Genomic DNA, 15,076 nt, shown 5'->3' with positions numbered 1-15,076 from the left:
CAGGTCCGGCTGACGGCTGTGTCTCTGTGAAGGACCGCCTTAGAACAGGATGACTGGATGGAGTCCTTGAGTTTTAGGGTGGGGAAGGGGTGTTCCCCTGCACTTACCAGGAGGAAGCTGCGGGAGGGCCCATGCAGCAGCCCCGCCTGCCTGCCCCCGGGGCGCAGCGGGTCGGGTCTTCAGCCCAGGCCAGCCGCATCCATCCTGGCCTGCTTGGGGATTGTTCTTGGGCCTTCGCCAGACTTCTCATTTCACTAACGCCGGGCGCCAGGGCTGCCGGGAGCTTTCACCTCCTGAATTACGGCTTCCATACCTGCCCGCCCCTCAATCAGACCATAACTCTCAGATTCATTACTTAGCAGGACGGCCTCTTGGAGTAGAAAGGAACCGTTGCCTTTTATAATTAGTCATTTACATTTTCTTTCCTTGGGGAAGAATCACTCAGTTCTAAGAACTGGTTGTTGGCGTGGAAGTGATGAGAATATTGGGGAAAGTAACTGTTTTATCTCGGAGCTTACTTGTCAGAGAAAAGGCCGGCAGCCTGGTACTCTAGTGACTCTGGCAAAGGAAGGCCAGGGTTGACCAGACCTGTGTCGGGGGACCGGAGGGGATGGGGAGGGTGGGGGTGAGCTCGCTGTGGTGAGTTATCCCGGGAGAGAATAGGCACGGCGCACCCCAGGACCCAGAGCCTGCACAGAGAGCCCCTCGAGAAGGCTCTGTTCCAACAGGGAGAGAGGCCCAAGGACGCTCAGAAGGAGCCAGGACCTTGATCTGTTGTCACTCCCCGCCAAGCTCCAAGGACAGAGGACAAAGGGCCGGTCTGCTGCTTGGAAAGGTGGTGGAGAGGATACCTACGTGGCCCCCCCGGCTTCTGTTGTTCACATTAGGCGTCTCTACCTGGAAGGGGCAGCGGGGTGGCGGGAGGGGGACGGAGAGCCGGGCTTGCACCCAGCCCGTGAGTGGACGGCGAGTGGCCAGAGAGTCTGGTCCACAGGAGGCTCTGCTCTCTCCTCTCCGATGCGTCAGGCTCGGAGATGTGACCTGAGAGCTGTAGTCGAGAAGAGTGAGGGCTGCTGGCAACGTTTTAGAAAGGCTTATTGAATAGACAAGAATGTGTGGGCTCGAGGGCTGCAGTGGGAGATTCATTAAGAATGAATTATTGCGTGCCAGTTTAAAAAGAAGATTAAGAAAAAACTTCATCTACAGTAGCATCGAAAACAGTGAAATCCACATTGTTGCCTGGATGAATAGTTCATTCCTGTTAATTACGAAGCAGCGCTGCGCCACGTGAGCCTATCAGTCTGTCTAAACCTCCTGCGGTGGTGGGAGCCGAGGCTGCTGCTTCTCTTCGTCTGCTAGGAAAGGGGTTTCCTCGAACGCTCCTGTGAACACCCTTTGGTTGATGTGTGCGGTTTCTCTTGGGTGAGTTGCTAGGAGTGGACTTGCTGGGTCATGGTGCAGAGCTATAGTAAGTTCCATGAAAAACATCCAGGCCTTTCTCCCAACTACTCCACACACCCATCAGAAGGGCGGTCTGGCTGCTCCATGTCCACACCAGCGTCGCATGTCCCTACGTTTATTTATGCTGGAGAGCAGTCCTCTGTGTGTGTGTGTGTGTGTGTGTGTGTGTGTGTGTGTGTGTGTGTCTTTATCTATACTGTTGGGCTCACCCCACAGGCCTACAAGGCTCTGTGTTTGGCCAGCTTCAAGACCAAAGAAAAGCCCAGAGTCTGACAGAGACAGCCGTGGTTTAATGGGTGGGGGGCCTTACATGTCTGAAACAAGGTCCTGGAGTGACCCCCATGGGTGGTGGGTGGGACGTGGAGGCGCTTTTTGTTCCCAGAGGAAAGGGAGTCTGCCACTTATGAGGGAATTAGGTTGCCTTTTCATGCTGTTCATGAGGTTCTTACGGCAAGAATACTGTAGTGGTTTCCATTTCTTCCTCCAGTGGACCTCGTTTTGTCAGAACTGCTGCGACCCATCCGTCTTGAGTGGCCCCGCACAGCACAGCTTATAGCTGCACTGAGTTAGGGAAGCCGTGATAAGGCTGTGGTCAGCTTCGGCCGCCTGATGCGAGGAGCTGTTGTTCAGTTGCTCCGTTGTGTCCGGTTCTTTGTGACCCCTAGACTGCAGCACTCCAGGCTCCTCTGTCCTTCACCTTCTCCTGGAGCTTGCTCACACTCACGTCCATTGAGTCAGTGATTCCATCCAACTGTCTCATCCTCTGTCGTCCCCTTCTCCTCCTGCCTTCTTTCTTTCCCAGCCTCAGGGTCTTTTCCAGTGGGTCAGCTCTTCGCATCAGGTGGCCAAAGTATTGGAGCTTCAGCTTCATCATCAGTCCTTCCAATGAATATTCAGGACGGATTTCCTTTAGGATGGACTGGTTGGATCTCCTTGCTGTCTAAGAGACTCTCAAGAGTCTTCTCCAACACCACTCGTTGGAAAAGACCCTGATGCTGGAAAAGATTGAGGGCAGGAGGAGAAGAGGGCGGCAGAGGATGAGACGGTTGGATGGCATCACCAACTCAATGGCCATAAACTTGAGCAAAGTCTGGGAGAGAGTGGAGGACAGAGGAGCCTGGTGAGCTGCAGTCCATGGGGTTGCAAAGAGCTGGACACAATTTAGCGGCTAAACAACAGCAAAGTCAGGCTGGCTCACTAGTTACCCGGGAAACCTGCTGAGGGGCAGGCCCCTCACTGCCCCTTGATAAGAACAGTCACTAGCTGGAGGCTGGGGCAAGTACAAAGGAAGGAAGGTCAGTCAGTAGTGCCAGGCATAGGAGAGGCAGGCGCTGGTCAGGTAGGGGGTGGACAGAGAGCAAGAGAAGGGCCATCTTGAGTGGTCCTACTGTACAGTGTCTCTGCTTCTATATATGGAGAGAGGGTATGAGAATATTTTTCCCAAGTTTGTGGCTTGTCAATGTATTTTTTAACAATGTCTTCTGCTGAGCAGATAATTTTAATTTTGATGACTTCTAATTTATTATTATTATTTTTTGTGATAATGATTTTCTGTGTCCTAACTAAAAATCCTTTTCCTACCCCTAGCATGCCAGGATATTCTCCTGTGTTTTTCTTCATTAAACTATGATTTTATCTATTTTTTTGAAAACTGTAATTTTAGTTTTTACTTTCAGGTCTGTCATCGAACTTGACTTAATTTTTCTGTATGGTGTGAGGAAGGCACCATGGCTTGTTTTTTAAATATAGGTTTCCTAGTTAATAGCAGCTCCGTTTGTTAAGAACAGTTTTGTTTTGTTTCCAGAATACACTGCTTTGGGACCTTTTCTGAAAGTCACTGTTTAAGTGTCTATTTTTGGACACTCAATCATGTTTCATTAATCTGTTCAGTTCAGTTCAGTCGCTCAGTCGTGTTCGACTGTTTACGACCCCATAAATCGCAGCACGCCAGGCCTCCCTGTCGATCACCAACTCCCGGAGATCACTCAGACTCAGGTCCATCGAGTCCGTGATGCCATCCAGCCATCTCATCCTCGGTCGTCCCCTTCTCCTCCTGCCCCCAATCCCTCCCAGCATCAGAGTCTTTTCCAATGAGTCAGCTCTTCTCATGAGGTGGCCAAAGTAGTGGAATTTCAGCTTCAGCATCATTCCTTCCATAGAAATCCCAGGGCTGATCTCCTTCAGAATGGACTGGTTGGATCTCCTTGCAGTCCAAGGGACTCTCAAGAGTCTTCTCCAACACCACAGTTCAAAAGCATCAATTCTTCAGTGCTGTCTGTTAATGGAGTGTTAATGCTAGTGCATACTGTCTTAACCTCTGTAGCTTTTCTTGGGGTTGGGTAGGGTAAGTCCTCCTAGTGTGTTCTTTTTAAAAAAAATTCTGTTGAGTGTTTTTAGTTCTTTGAATTTTTATGTAAAGTTTGTCATTAGCCATTTCTTATCAAAAAAGCTTTGGAAAAAGTCTTAGGGCCTGGGATTTTTGAATGGGATTATATTTTGAATCTATGTGTTAGTTTTCCCAGAAGTAACAGTATTATCCACGTTGATTTATTCTAGTCCATAAGCATGGCATATTTTAAAATTTATTTAAGTGTTTTTTAACTTACCCTCATAAACATTTTGTACTTTTCAGTGTATAGGTTTTTCTAATCTTTTCTTAAATTTATTTCTAGATAGGTTTTTATTCTTGATAGTCCTTTAAATAGTATAGCTTTCTTTGTAAATTTCTTAAATTTTTATTGATGGTTTATACAAATACAGTTGAGTTTTGTAAACTGACAGTTGTCCAGTTCCTCTTGTCTAATAGATTACTCCAAAACTTGCTGACTAAAGCGTGTGTTTTGTCTCACTTGCTGACTCTACGGGTCAGAGTTTCAGCTGTACTTTGAGCTGCTGTCTGTGCACTGCGGTGCCTGGCACCCCTGTGGGATGCCTTGAAGGCTGGCACAGGTGGTTGCCTGGGGACTGGAATCATCTGCAGTCTCACTCTTTTACGTGTGTGTTGCCCGGGCTTGGTGACCCCAAGACTGAGACTGTAGTTGAGCTGTCCGCTTGTGGCCTCCCTGTGTGGCTTAATGTCCTCACGGCACGGCGGCCTCGGGAAAGTCGAACTTCTGATGTGATGGTTCAAGACACCCGGTAAGACTTCCAGAAAGCAAGGTGTAAGTTGCACAAGCCCACCCAGATTCAAAGAGAGGGAAATTAGACTTCATCTCTTGATGCAGGCGTGGCCTGATCACATCATAAAAGAACATTTGGGATAAGAGATACTGTGTGGCCACTTTTGGAAAATGTACTATACTGCACCTTGCTTCTGGTGATCTTGCTAAATTTACTTATTAGTTCCAGGAGCTTTTTGGTGGATGCTTTAGGATTTTTTAAGTGCACAAGGGTGTCACCTGCAGATAAACAGAATTTTACTTCTTTCTATTAATAGGTATGGGTTTTATTTTCTCTTCTTGGCTTATTCCTTTGTCAAGGGCCTCAAGTACAGTGTTGAGTGGAAGTGATGAGAGCATTTTTAGATACATACATATGTAGGATGATTATGCTGTCTTAGTGAGTTTGTGTGTTTATTGTTATGAAATATTCCTCTTTTTCTGGTATTTCTTCTGTCCTGGGTCCAGTTCACCTGATAATAAAATAGGGATCCCATCTTCCTTAGGATTAGTATTCCCTGGGTTTATCTTTTTCCATCTCTTTGCTTTTAATCTGTATCATCTTACTTAAAGCGCATTTCTTGTGGATAGCTTATAGTTGGATTTTGCTTTCCTGTCCTTTTAGTGTGTGTTTAGTTCATGGACATTCATGGAATTATTAATATGGCTGGAGTTTAGGCTGATGGCAACCCACTCCAGTACTCTTGCCTGGAAAATCCCATGAACGGAGGAGCCTGGTGGGCTGCAGTCCATGGGGTTGCTAAGAGTCGGACACTACTGAGTGACTTCACTTTCACTTTTCACTTTCCTGCATTGGAGAAGGAAATGGCAACCCACTCCAGTGTTCTTGCCTGGAGAATCCCAGGGACGGGGGAGCCTGGTGGGCTGCCGTCTCTGGGGTCATACGGAGTCGGACATGACTGAAGTGACTTAGCAGTAGCTTAGGCTGCCATTTTGCTATTTATTTTCTATTCATTTCACCTTCTTTCCTCCCTTTGTTCTACTTTCTTTTGGATGCATTGCATGCTTTTTAAATTAATGGAGTTTGTATTGTAGAACTGTTTTCAGAAATACTGAGCAGAAAGTACAGAGTTTGATATACTCTGTTGTTACCTCCACAGAGACACACACTTGCTCCTGTTATTAACATCTTGCTTTAGTGTGGTGGATTTCTTCTAACTGATGAGCTGTTATTGGTATATTGCTGCTGCTGCTGCTAAGTCGCTTCAGTCGCGTCTGACTCTTCACGACCCCATGGACTGCAGCCTACCGGGCCCCTCCGCCCATTGGATTTTCCAGGCAAGAGTATTGGAGTGGGCGCCATCGCCTTCTCTGATTGGTATATTACCATTAACTAAAGTCCACGGTTGACACTGGGGTTCCCTCTCTATGCTGTACATTCTGCGGATTTGGCCAAGTGTATAAGGACTTATGGGGCTTCCCTACTGGCTCAGTCTGTAAAGAATCTGCCTAAAGTGCAGGACACCGCCTGCAGTGCAGGAGACCTGAGTTCAGTCGCTGGGCTGGGAAGATCCCCTGGAGAAGGAAATGGCGACCCCTCCAGTGTTCTTGTCTGGAAAGTCCCGTAGACCGCGGAGCCTGGCGGCTGCAGTCCCTGGGGTCTTGAGTTGGACACGGCTTGGCGGCTCCACCACCACCACGGCACGTCCGCCGTTACGGTGTCGCCCAGAGCAGGTCACTGCTCCCCAAATCCCCTGCCCGCCCCCGTTCATCCCTTCCTCTCCCGGAGCCCGTGGCAGCCTTGCCTCTTCCAGAATGGCATTTCCTTGGAACCACCCAGTTCCAGGATCCCTTTCCCTCAGGGAGCCTTTCCTGTTGTCGTTTGTTTTCACTCTAGCTTGTTGGCAGTCTCTCCTCTCCCCACCCTCCTGTTAGTGGATACTCCTTACAGCTCAGGTCAATAACTTACCTGGACTCCCTTCAAATACTGTTTTGCCAGCTACTGTTGCTGGCCGGCCTGTGTCCCAAAACAGGCGTTCAGCTTGTCCCTGTTTTCTGAGCAGTTTACAGGGGGAGCACCAAGCCGCTCTGCCAGGGCTGGGGGGAGCCTTCCGCCCTCACCACATCCCGTGACCGATGGCCCCAGGGAACCTGTGGAACGGGTGGGCAGAAGGGCTCACACTTTGTGTGGATGCTGCCCAGCTTCTTTTAGATACGCCCCCCAGTGCCTTGTGAAGGAGACTTCCCGTCTCCATGTAACAGATGAGGAAATAAAAGATCAAAGAAATTAGGCTCGCTGGTGGGAAGAGTCGGCCTGATAAGTTTTTACAGCACCCTCCCGCCTGAGAAGGGCTTCCCAGGGCTAAAGTCCATGGGGTCACAAAGAGTCGGGTACGACTGAGCGACTCAGGCTTCCGCTTTCTTTCCTCCCGAGCAGCATGCCACGGAGCTCTGTCCTCCCCTCTCCCCAGAGACCATGAAGAGGACGTGGAGGGTGTGCATGTAATCGCGGCCTCTCCGCTTGGAGGGACAGCTGGTGTGATGGACGACACGCTCAGGGTTCAGCGTGAGTTCCGCTGCTCGCGGTGCCTGCCAGACACGTGAAATGAACAAGCTAATAGCAATGAGCGAGAAGGCCTCCGTTGAAGTTCACAAAACCAGCCAGTGCAGCTCGCTGAAGGGACGCAGCCTGGACGGCCTGGGTTGGCTGCGTCTCCGGCAGGGCGCTTTCGTCGTCACTGGGCAGGGTCTTCGGTCAGGTGGCTGACGTCTCACATCCTCTCTGGCCTCTTCTGTTAGGCTCGCCTTGGCAGCCAGAGTCACCTTTTCCAAAACGCAGATCTCGTGACTGCGGTGGCTCCCCTTTCCGTGTCGTTCGCTTCATCCTGTAGCTTTGCTGGGGTCTCACCCTTGGTTCCTCGCGTGGCCTTCCCACCTTGGGGTGGTCTTCTCCCGTCAAGCCCGGCTTCCTCAGGGCCCCTCCCACCACACTGGCATATTCGCTCCCTGCCTGGAGTGAGCCCAGCCCCCGCACGGCTGCCTGGGCCCCCTGTTCTCTGCATCTCGGCCCAGGCCTCCCGTTCTCAGTGTGTTCTTGGGTCAGGCCCCTGTTCTGTGCTCTGACCCCAGGGCTCCCCTGGTTATGGTGAGCCCCCATGTGTGTTTGCGTGGCCTGTGTGATGAACGTTTGCTTGACAACTAGACCGTCATCTCTGAGCACAAGTCCCGTGTTTGTTTTCCTGCCCGACTGTGTTGGGGACCCAGGACTGCCCCCAGGTTCTGGGACTCCAGCACAACAGCCGCGATTCCTGACAGTGCAAGTGTGTGGGGCGCACAGGCCAAGGAAAAAGGCCCGGAGGGACCTGGGCACAAGCTGCCAGGAGTCCTGTCCCTGTGGAGTCACCGGAGATGCTTAACTCCCGAGCCTCAAGCTGGCCCCGACTCCCAGGAGCTTGTGAGAAACGCCACACCCGGGATGTCCCTGGGGTTCCCTTCCAGGGCGGGGGACGCTGGTTGGTCCCTGGTTCGGGAAGCAAGACCTCACATGGCCTGGGCGACCAAGCCTGTGTGCTGCAAGACCCAGCACAGCCAAAATCAAAACACGGCAAGCAAGCAGCACCAAGCCTGGGGCCTGTACTGGGAGCTGTTGCATAGGCACCTCTGCTGGCACGGACCAGCAGGAAAACAGGCGTTCAGCATAAAGCACGGTGCTCCGCGGCGGCCAGCAAGCCGTTCTCACCGGTTCAGGAGAGGTGGGGGCACCTGAAATCCTGGTCCCAGGCACCCCCTGGGGGAGCGCTGACCTTGCACACGGGCCAGTCTCAGGACGGCAGCCTCCGGCCTACTTCTCTGCACCGTGCGGGAGGCCCTCGGATGGATGTACCGCACCCGGGGAGGAGCGCCTGTCCGCCCTGGGCCGGTCTTGTGTGGATTGATGCCTTCACGGCACTCACTGGCTCACAGGGGCCCCGAAATGGGGCCTGGTGTCGCGAGGTGTTCGGACGCAGGTCCAGGGAGCATGAGAGGGGGAGGGTTGCTTTCAGCCTCGGAAGGCGCTTTCCCGCAGAGAGACTGGCTGGGAAGGGCTCTGTGACGCGCTGCGGGACCACGTCTCTGGTCTGGCACAGCCCCTTGTCCCAGAGGTGAGGGGTCTCTGTCCTCCGAGTGCTGGGGCCTCCCCCTCAGCCAACACGAGTGAACCTTCTGCTCTTGTCCGAGATGCTCCTTCAGAAGGATTTAGTCCGCCTTTCCTCTGAGGAGCACAGAAGTGTTGATTACTGCCGAAGTGTGAGGCAAGCCCGGTGTGCGTGCTTTGATTTCTTTTTTCTTGCTGATTCGGACTTTACCTTCTGTAAAAACACTTCCCAGAAGGTCGTTACATTTCTTCAGACCTTCCTTCCTTCCCTCCCTCCGTGCAATAAGTTTTCTATATTTTTCTATCATTCTGTAAAGACCCAGAATCAAATCTCAGCTTTCAGAGGTGTGCCTGTTTGCTTTTCATGGAGTGTTATCGATATTATTACTGTGAATAGTTGTATAAATACAGAGTCTTCTCACTTGCTTCCTATTTTGCCTGCAGATACTTCCTGTTTCTCAGCAGATACGTTCTGTGCCGGGCATGTGTGCGGGTGAGGGCGGGGGTGTGGATGGGATGCTGGGGGCAGTGCCCCCCTTCATCCGGAAGGACCCTCGGTCTCGTCAGAGGCTGGAGGAGCCTGCTGGGCGGCCTCGGGGCCAGGTGCCCCTCCTGGGAGGCTGCTGCGGGCACCTCACACCCTCCGGCTCAGCCTCCAGCCCTGGAATGTCCTTGGTGTGCCCTGCAGAGGCCTCCTGGCTGCCGAGGGGCACGGTCCTCAGCGCGGACCCCTCAGCTGACCCCCTGTGCCCGGCCTGCGGCGGGTCTTCTCTGCCCCCGCAACCCCCTCCCCCTGCCCGCCTGAGCCCAGACACCTCGGCCTCATCTGTCCGTCTTCTCGGGACCTTTCGCGATGCAGGTTTTTTTCTTTTTTTTAAGACTCTCAGGTGTCATTCTTTTCTTACTATTTGGATTTTTAAGAGAACTCATCTCCCCTCCCTGGGTTTTGAACAAATTGAGAAATAAGACGAAATGGTGGCAGATGGAGACAAAAGAATAATTTTTATTTCTTCTAAATGAGAAGCTTGAAGTCCTATCTTGGTATGAGAGCCAAATAAACCAGTGGACTGAATCTGGGGGTCATTCAGCCTAACCTCCATGTCGGAGCTGGCCCTGGGCCCGGGCAGGGCCCCCATGTACGGCAGAGCCGTGCAGGGGAGCAGCCTTCCTGGGGGAGCGGCCGGTTCCGAGAGCTGGGCGGAGGGCTGGGTCTGCTGGCGGTCTCGACTCTCAGAGTCGCGGGTGGTCAGTTGCCTTCTTGAGGCCAATGTTTCTGGGGACGGAGAACAGACAGGGGCCACCGGCTGGACTCTTCTCTGCCTGGAAGCCCAGCCCGGGGTTTGAGGGCTGCCGCCCCAGCTCCTGCAGCTGGCTATCTGCATGACCATTAGGTTCCCACTGAGCCAGGGACCTGGTGCCCCCTTGGAGCCCACCGCCCCTAGGGACAGGCCAGCTCCCAGTGGAACCCCCGCTCCTCTGAGTATTTTCCTGGGTCCGCGGGGAGGGGGCGTCCGAGCCTGGTCCCGATGGCTTTGGAGCTCGTCAGGCCTGAACAGTGACGCAGTAATCTGCAAGGCCTCTGCCTGAGGCTGCACAACCGCACTTAGGTTATTTCTCATCCTTAAATACGTCCAGCCTGACTGCTCCCCGGCTCATCGGAGACGCTGCTGTGAGGTGGGCCGACGGCATGGAAGCTTCCAGCTACACAGCATGTCCCAAATTCAAGTGCAAATCTCCTCTGTCACCCAAGTTCCGGAGAGAAGGGCAAGTTCAAGTTCAAAACCGGAATTCCTCTGCCTGTGAATGTTTAGCTACATGGCGGCTCGGGCTGCGTGTTGCTGCCTGTCTCTGCCGGAGGGGGTGGGGGGGCGGCCAGGGGTCTCCCTGGGGCGTGCGCAGGACTTTCAGTGCCCGGCGCTCCTGCCCACTCAGCGCCGGTCTGGGGCGTGTGCGGGACTTTCAGGGCCCGGCTCTCCTGTCCACTCAGCGCCGGTCTCGACAGCCCTCCCTTCCCCAGACCTCAGTGTAGCAAGACCCCACCAGCTTGTCACCCCGTCTACAAAGCACATGCTTCCGGGCCCGTGGGGCAGCCGCCCCGGGAGCGCGTCCCCCTGCGCGGAGCCGAACAGAGCGCATACGGGACCTTGTGGAGATGTGACGGCTTGGGATCCAGGGCCTGTCACTTGAAATCCACGTGGGAGAAACCGCAGCAGGAGTTAGGTCTGAGTCTGCTCGTTTTCCATTTCTGTGCGGAAAAGATGGTGGTTGCCTTGTTGGCGTTTTTAGTTTTGTCTCGTAGCAGCCGCGGCTCCTGCTCTCATCAGGAAGGGTGTGTGTGTGTGTGCCCGTGTGTGTGTGTGCCCGTGTGTGTACTCATGCTTCTGTGTCTGCTTGTGTGTATGAGTGTGTACCATGTGTGTACACATGCTTCTGTCTGCACATGTGTAGGAGTGTGTGTGTATGTGCCTGTGTGTGTGTGTACTCATCCTTGTCTGTGTGTGCATGTGTATGTGTGTGTCCATGTGTGTACACATGCTTGTGTGTGTGCCTCTGTGTGTGCATGTGCTTGTGTGCACACACATTTTGTGCCCGTGTGTGTGTGCCTGGGTGTGTGTGTGCACGTGCTTGTGTGTGTGCCTGGGTGTGTGTGTGCACGTGCTTGTGTGTGTGCCTGGGTGTGTGTGTACACATGCTTGTGTGTGTGCCTGGGTATGTGTGTACACGTGTTTGTGTGTGTGCCTCTGTGTGTGCATGTGCTTCTGTGTGTGTGTGCATGTGCTTGTGTGCACACACACATTTTGTGCCCGTGTGTGTACACATGCTTGTGTGTGTGCCTGGGTGTGTGTGTGCACGTGCTTGTGTGCACACGCACATCAAGCCCAGAGAGTCCTCGGTGCAGGAGCTCAAGCGCCACGTCTGACTGCTCAGCCTCAGACATCACTGCAGGCGTGAAGGCCGTCCTCTCCTGGCTGTGTCTCCGGGGGCCCTCCCCCCACCCCCGCACAGATCCCGGGGCAGATGGTGCAGGGCTGCTGTGCCCATGTCCCCATCCCCTTCCACCCGTGTCTCCCCGAGGACAAGCCGTTCTCTCCCAGCACCAGCCCAGCATACGCCCGCCTGAACCAACAGGACTCACTCATATCCAAGGACCCGCAGGCACAGCGCCTTGTGGCTTGCAACCACATGGGTTTGTCATTTCACAGGCATGGAGGTCATGTACAGGAGTCATGTACGGACGTGAGAGTTGGACCGTGAAGAAGGCTGAGCGCCGAAGAGCTGGTGCTTTCGAATTATGGTGCTGGAGAAGACTCTCGAGAGTGCCTTGGACTACAAGGAGATGAAACCAGTCCATCCTAAAGGAAATCAGTCCTGAATATTCATTGGAAGGATTGATGTTGAAGCTGAAACTCCAGTACTTTGGCCACATAATACGAAGAGTTGCTGCTAAGTCGCTTCAGTTGTGTCCGACTCTGTGCGACCCCATAGACCGCAGCCCACCAGGCTCCTCTGTCCCTGGGATTCTCCAGTCAAGAACACTGGAGTGGGTTGCCATTTCTTTCTCCAATGCAGGAAAGTGTAAAGTGAAAGTGAAGTCATTCAGTCATGTCCGACTCTTCAAGACTCCATTTACTGCAGCCTACCAGGCTCCTCTGTCCATGGGGTTTTCCAGGCAAGAGTACTGGAGTGGGGTGCCATTTCCTTCTCTGACTCATTGGAAAAGACCCTGTTGCTGGGAAAGACTGGGAGCAGGAGGAGAAGGGGCAACAGAGGATGAGATGGTTGGATGACATCACTGACTCAATGGACATGAGTTTGAACAAACTCTGGGTGATGGTGAAAGACGGAAGAGGCTGGTGTGCTGCAGTCCACGGGGTCACAAAGAGTCGGACTCCATTTAGTGCTTCAACAGCAACAGCAAGTCCTGGAGGTCAGAATGTGGACAGGGGTTGGGGCCTGGGGCCGGGGCGGGGTCAAGGTGTGGATCAAGGCGTGGGCCAGGCCATGTCCTTCCTGGGCCTCCAGGGACAAGCTGCTCCCCGGCCTCTGTCCAGCCTGCTTTGCTGGTCTGCTGACCCCTATGTCTGTCCTCCAAGTGGGGGCCGGTGTCCTCACTTCCCTGATGCTGACTCTCCTGCCGCCACGTCCAAGGGCCCGGCCACACCGGGCCCACCTGGGTGACCCCGGGTACTTTCCCTGTTCCAGTTGGTTGGTTGGCAACCTTCACCGCCACCCCACCTTGCTGGGAATCAGGCCCTGGGTACTCTGTGGGGTCCCTACCCCACCTCCCGTAGCAACCGAGTGCGAGTCTGTCACTGCAGGCGTGCAGCCGAAAGCCTCGTCCTGAGAACGGTCCCTGGGCACAGGCTGAGGCTCCTGAGGGCCGGCCTGCGGGGCGCCCTGGGGCAGGACGTGCGACGTGCCTCCTGGCTCCCCGCCGACATGTGCTCTCCGGTTGTGGCAGTGGCGGCACTGGGCCTCCTGTTCCCGAAGCCTTGGTGCCCGCCAGTGACGGTGCCTCCTTGAAGCCTCAGAGCAGCCCCACGGGCTGCGTTGCCATTCTCGCGCTACAGATGGTGCAGCGGCAGCCGGAGACGTGCTGCTCCTCGCTAACATCACACAGCATCTAAGGCATCGGGCTGGGCTCTCATTCCGGGTCGGCCGGGCTGGAGCCCCCTCCCCCGCTGCCCACTGGCCGCGCTGGTTTTCCTGTCTTAGTTTATGGACTTCTTCATCTGAGTGCCTGAGACTGAAGCCCCCTGTTCTGTCCGTGCTCACACCGTGACCATGTCCTCAGCCTCGGATGGCAGGCCTGACGCCAGTAGCGCCGGGCAGGTCCTGGGTTCCCATCAGCTCCCCTGTGGTGCTGAGTGCACTCTGCCCTTCTGCTGGCCAGAGCAACTTCCAGAGGACTCCATTTAAATGTAAACCTCTGCCTTTAGGTATAGAAATGCCCCGTAAATACTCCCCAGAGAGGGTGACTTCACTTCGAGCTCACCTCCGGCTCACCTGCACGCGGGTGGTGTGACACAGCCTCCAGGAGGCTGTTCGTGTGCTGCTCACCTTGTGAATTCGTCCTCTTGTCAAACCATCCACCTTTGTCCCCACTGCCTGTTCCCCTTTGGAAAGCCGGTTTTATCCTCCACGCCTATGATATTCCCTGTTATTTTCCCCTCAGGACAACTATACATTCGCCCAACCCGGGATTCAGATGAAAGTGAAGATGTTGGAAGAGCTCGTGAGCCGCATTGACGGTAAGCCCGCATCCTGCGTGCCCCTCTTCCTGGGGGGCGGGGGAGGAGGGGGTGGAAGGCTCACCCAGTTATCCTAGGACCCCCACCCCTGCTGCACCTTCTTCCGGGGCTACCCGGGCATTGCTGGGGCTGAAGCCAGTCCCGTTCCTCTTATGAAGGCGATATAATCAGAGTTCAGTGCCATCCCTTCGCAGCAAGTAATGAGCGCGTCCTCGAAGCAGGCAGCCCTCACTCTTATTAAGGCCGGCGGTTGCCATCATCCGGCGGCAGCCTGGTTGTTTATGGCTGGCCTCTGGCCCAGCGTTCCTGCCTCTGCACGTCATTTTGCTATCAAGGATGCGGGCGTAATTTCTCCACGGAATCCAATTAATTACCGAGTCGGGAAAATAACATCTTTAATGTTACAGAAAAATCATAGTGCGTGCCGGCCGTTTTTGATTACGCTTTCATATGTAAGTGGGGGCTTTGAAGTACTTTCTACCTTCGTCCTTAAAATAATTCCCCCTGTGATGTGCTGACTGTCACATTGCAATAGCAGGGTTTAATTAAGTGAACGTTGAAAGATGATGCTGGCCCATTCCAAGCGTACCCTCCTGAGCGTCTGTTAAATTAATGAGCAGAGCATTAACAGAGTGATGCCACGCAGAACCGGGCGTGGGCCTGTGACACCAGGCGGACAGCTGCGCTGTGCCGGGGCGGGGCAGGCTCTGTCACCCCGTGCCCTGCGTGACCTCGATGGGTGACTTCACCAGATCTGCAGAGATGTCGCGCTCTGCTCAAAGCAGAGACAAGCCACCTGCGTTCCAGGGCCACCTTCCAAGGGTATGGACGTCGCCTTTGCCCTTGCTGTACCCTCAGCCGTAGACAGCGTATCCGTCCCCATCTTCCCAACAAAGGCTCTTTTTGGGAAACGATCGAATGACATTATAAAACGGAGTCATACAAATTATCAACTCCACTCTGTCCCTTGATTGAATCTGATTTTCAGCTGTGTCTAATGGTTATTACCTAATTTCCATATTATGAAGTTCTGCTCGGTTCTTCCAATGATACTTTATCTGATTCAGTGTATCTAGCTGCTTGGCAGCCACCTATTCACAGCACAGGTT

The 15,076-nt window shown here is 53.8% G+C and overlaps 1 protein-coding gene across 1 annotated transcript in view; it reads left to right on the top strand.

Annotated features, from left to right (window-relative positions):
• TBC1D22A (TBC1 domain family member 22A) overlaps window positions 1-15,076 on the top strand; it is a 213,453-nt gene that overhangs the window by 122,744 nt on the left and 75,633 nt on the right. The window contains exon 14 of the mRNA XM_040233357.1: window positions 13,892-13,967. Within this exon, the coding sequence (XP_040089291.1) occupies window positions 13,892-13,967 (76 nt within the window). The remainder of the gene's footprint in view (window positions 1-13,891; window positions 13,968-15,076) is intronic.

Source organism: Oryx dammah, unplaced genomic scaffold (assembly GCF_014754425.2).
Source record: "Oryx dammah isolate SB20612 unplaced genomic scaffold, SCBI_Odam_1.1 HiC_scaffold_29, whole genome shotgun sequence".
Lineage (NCBI taxonomy): Eukaryota > Metazoa > Chordata > Mammalia > Artiodactyla > Bovidae > Oryx > Oryx dammah.
Note: the sequence above shows the minus strand (reverse complement) of the source record. Positions and strands in the feature narration are given on the sequence as shown.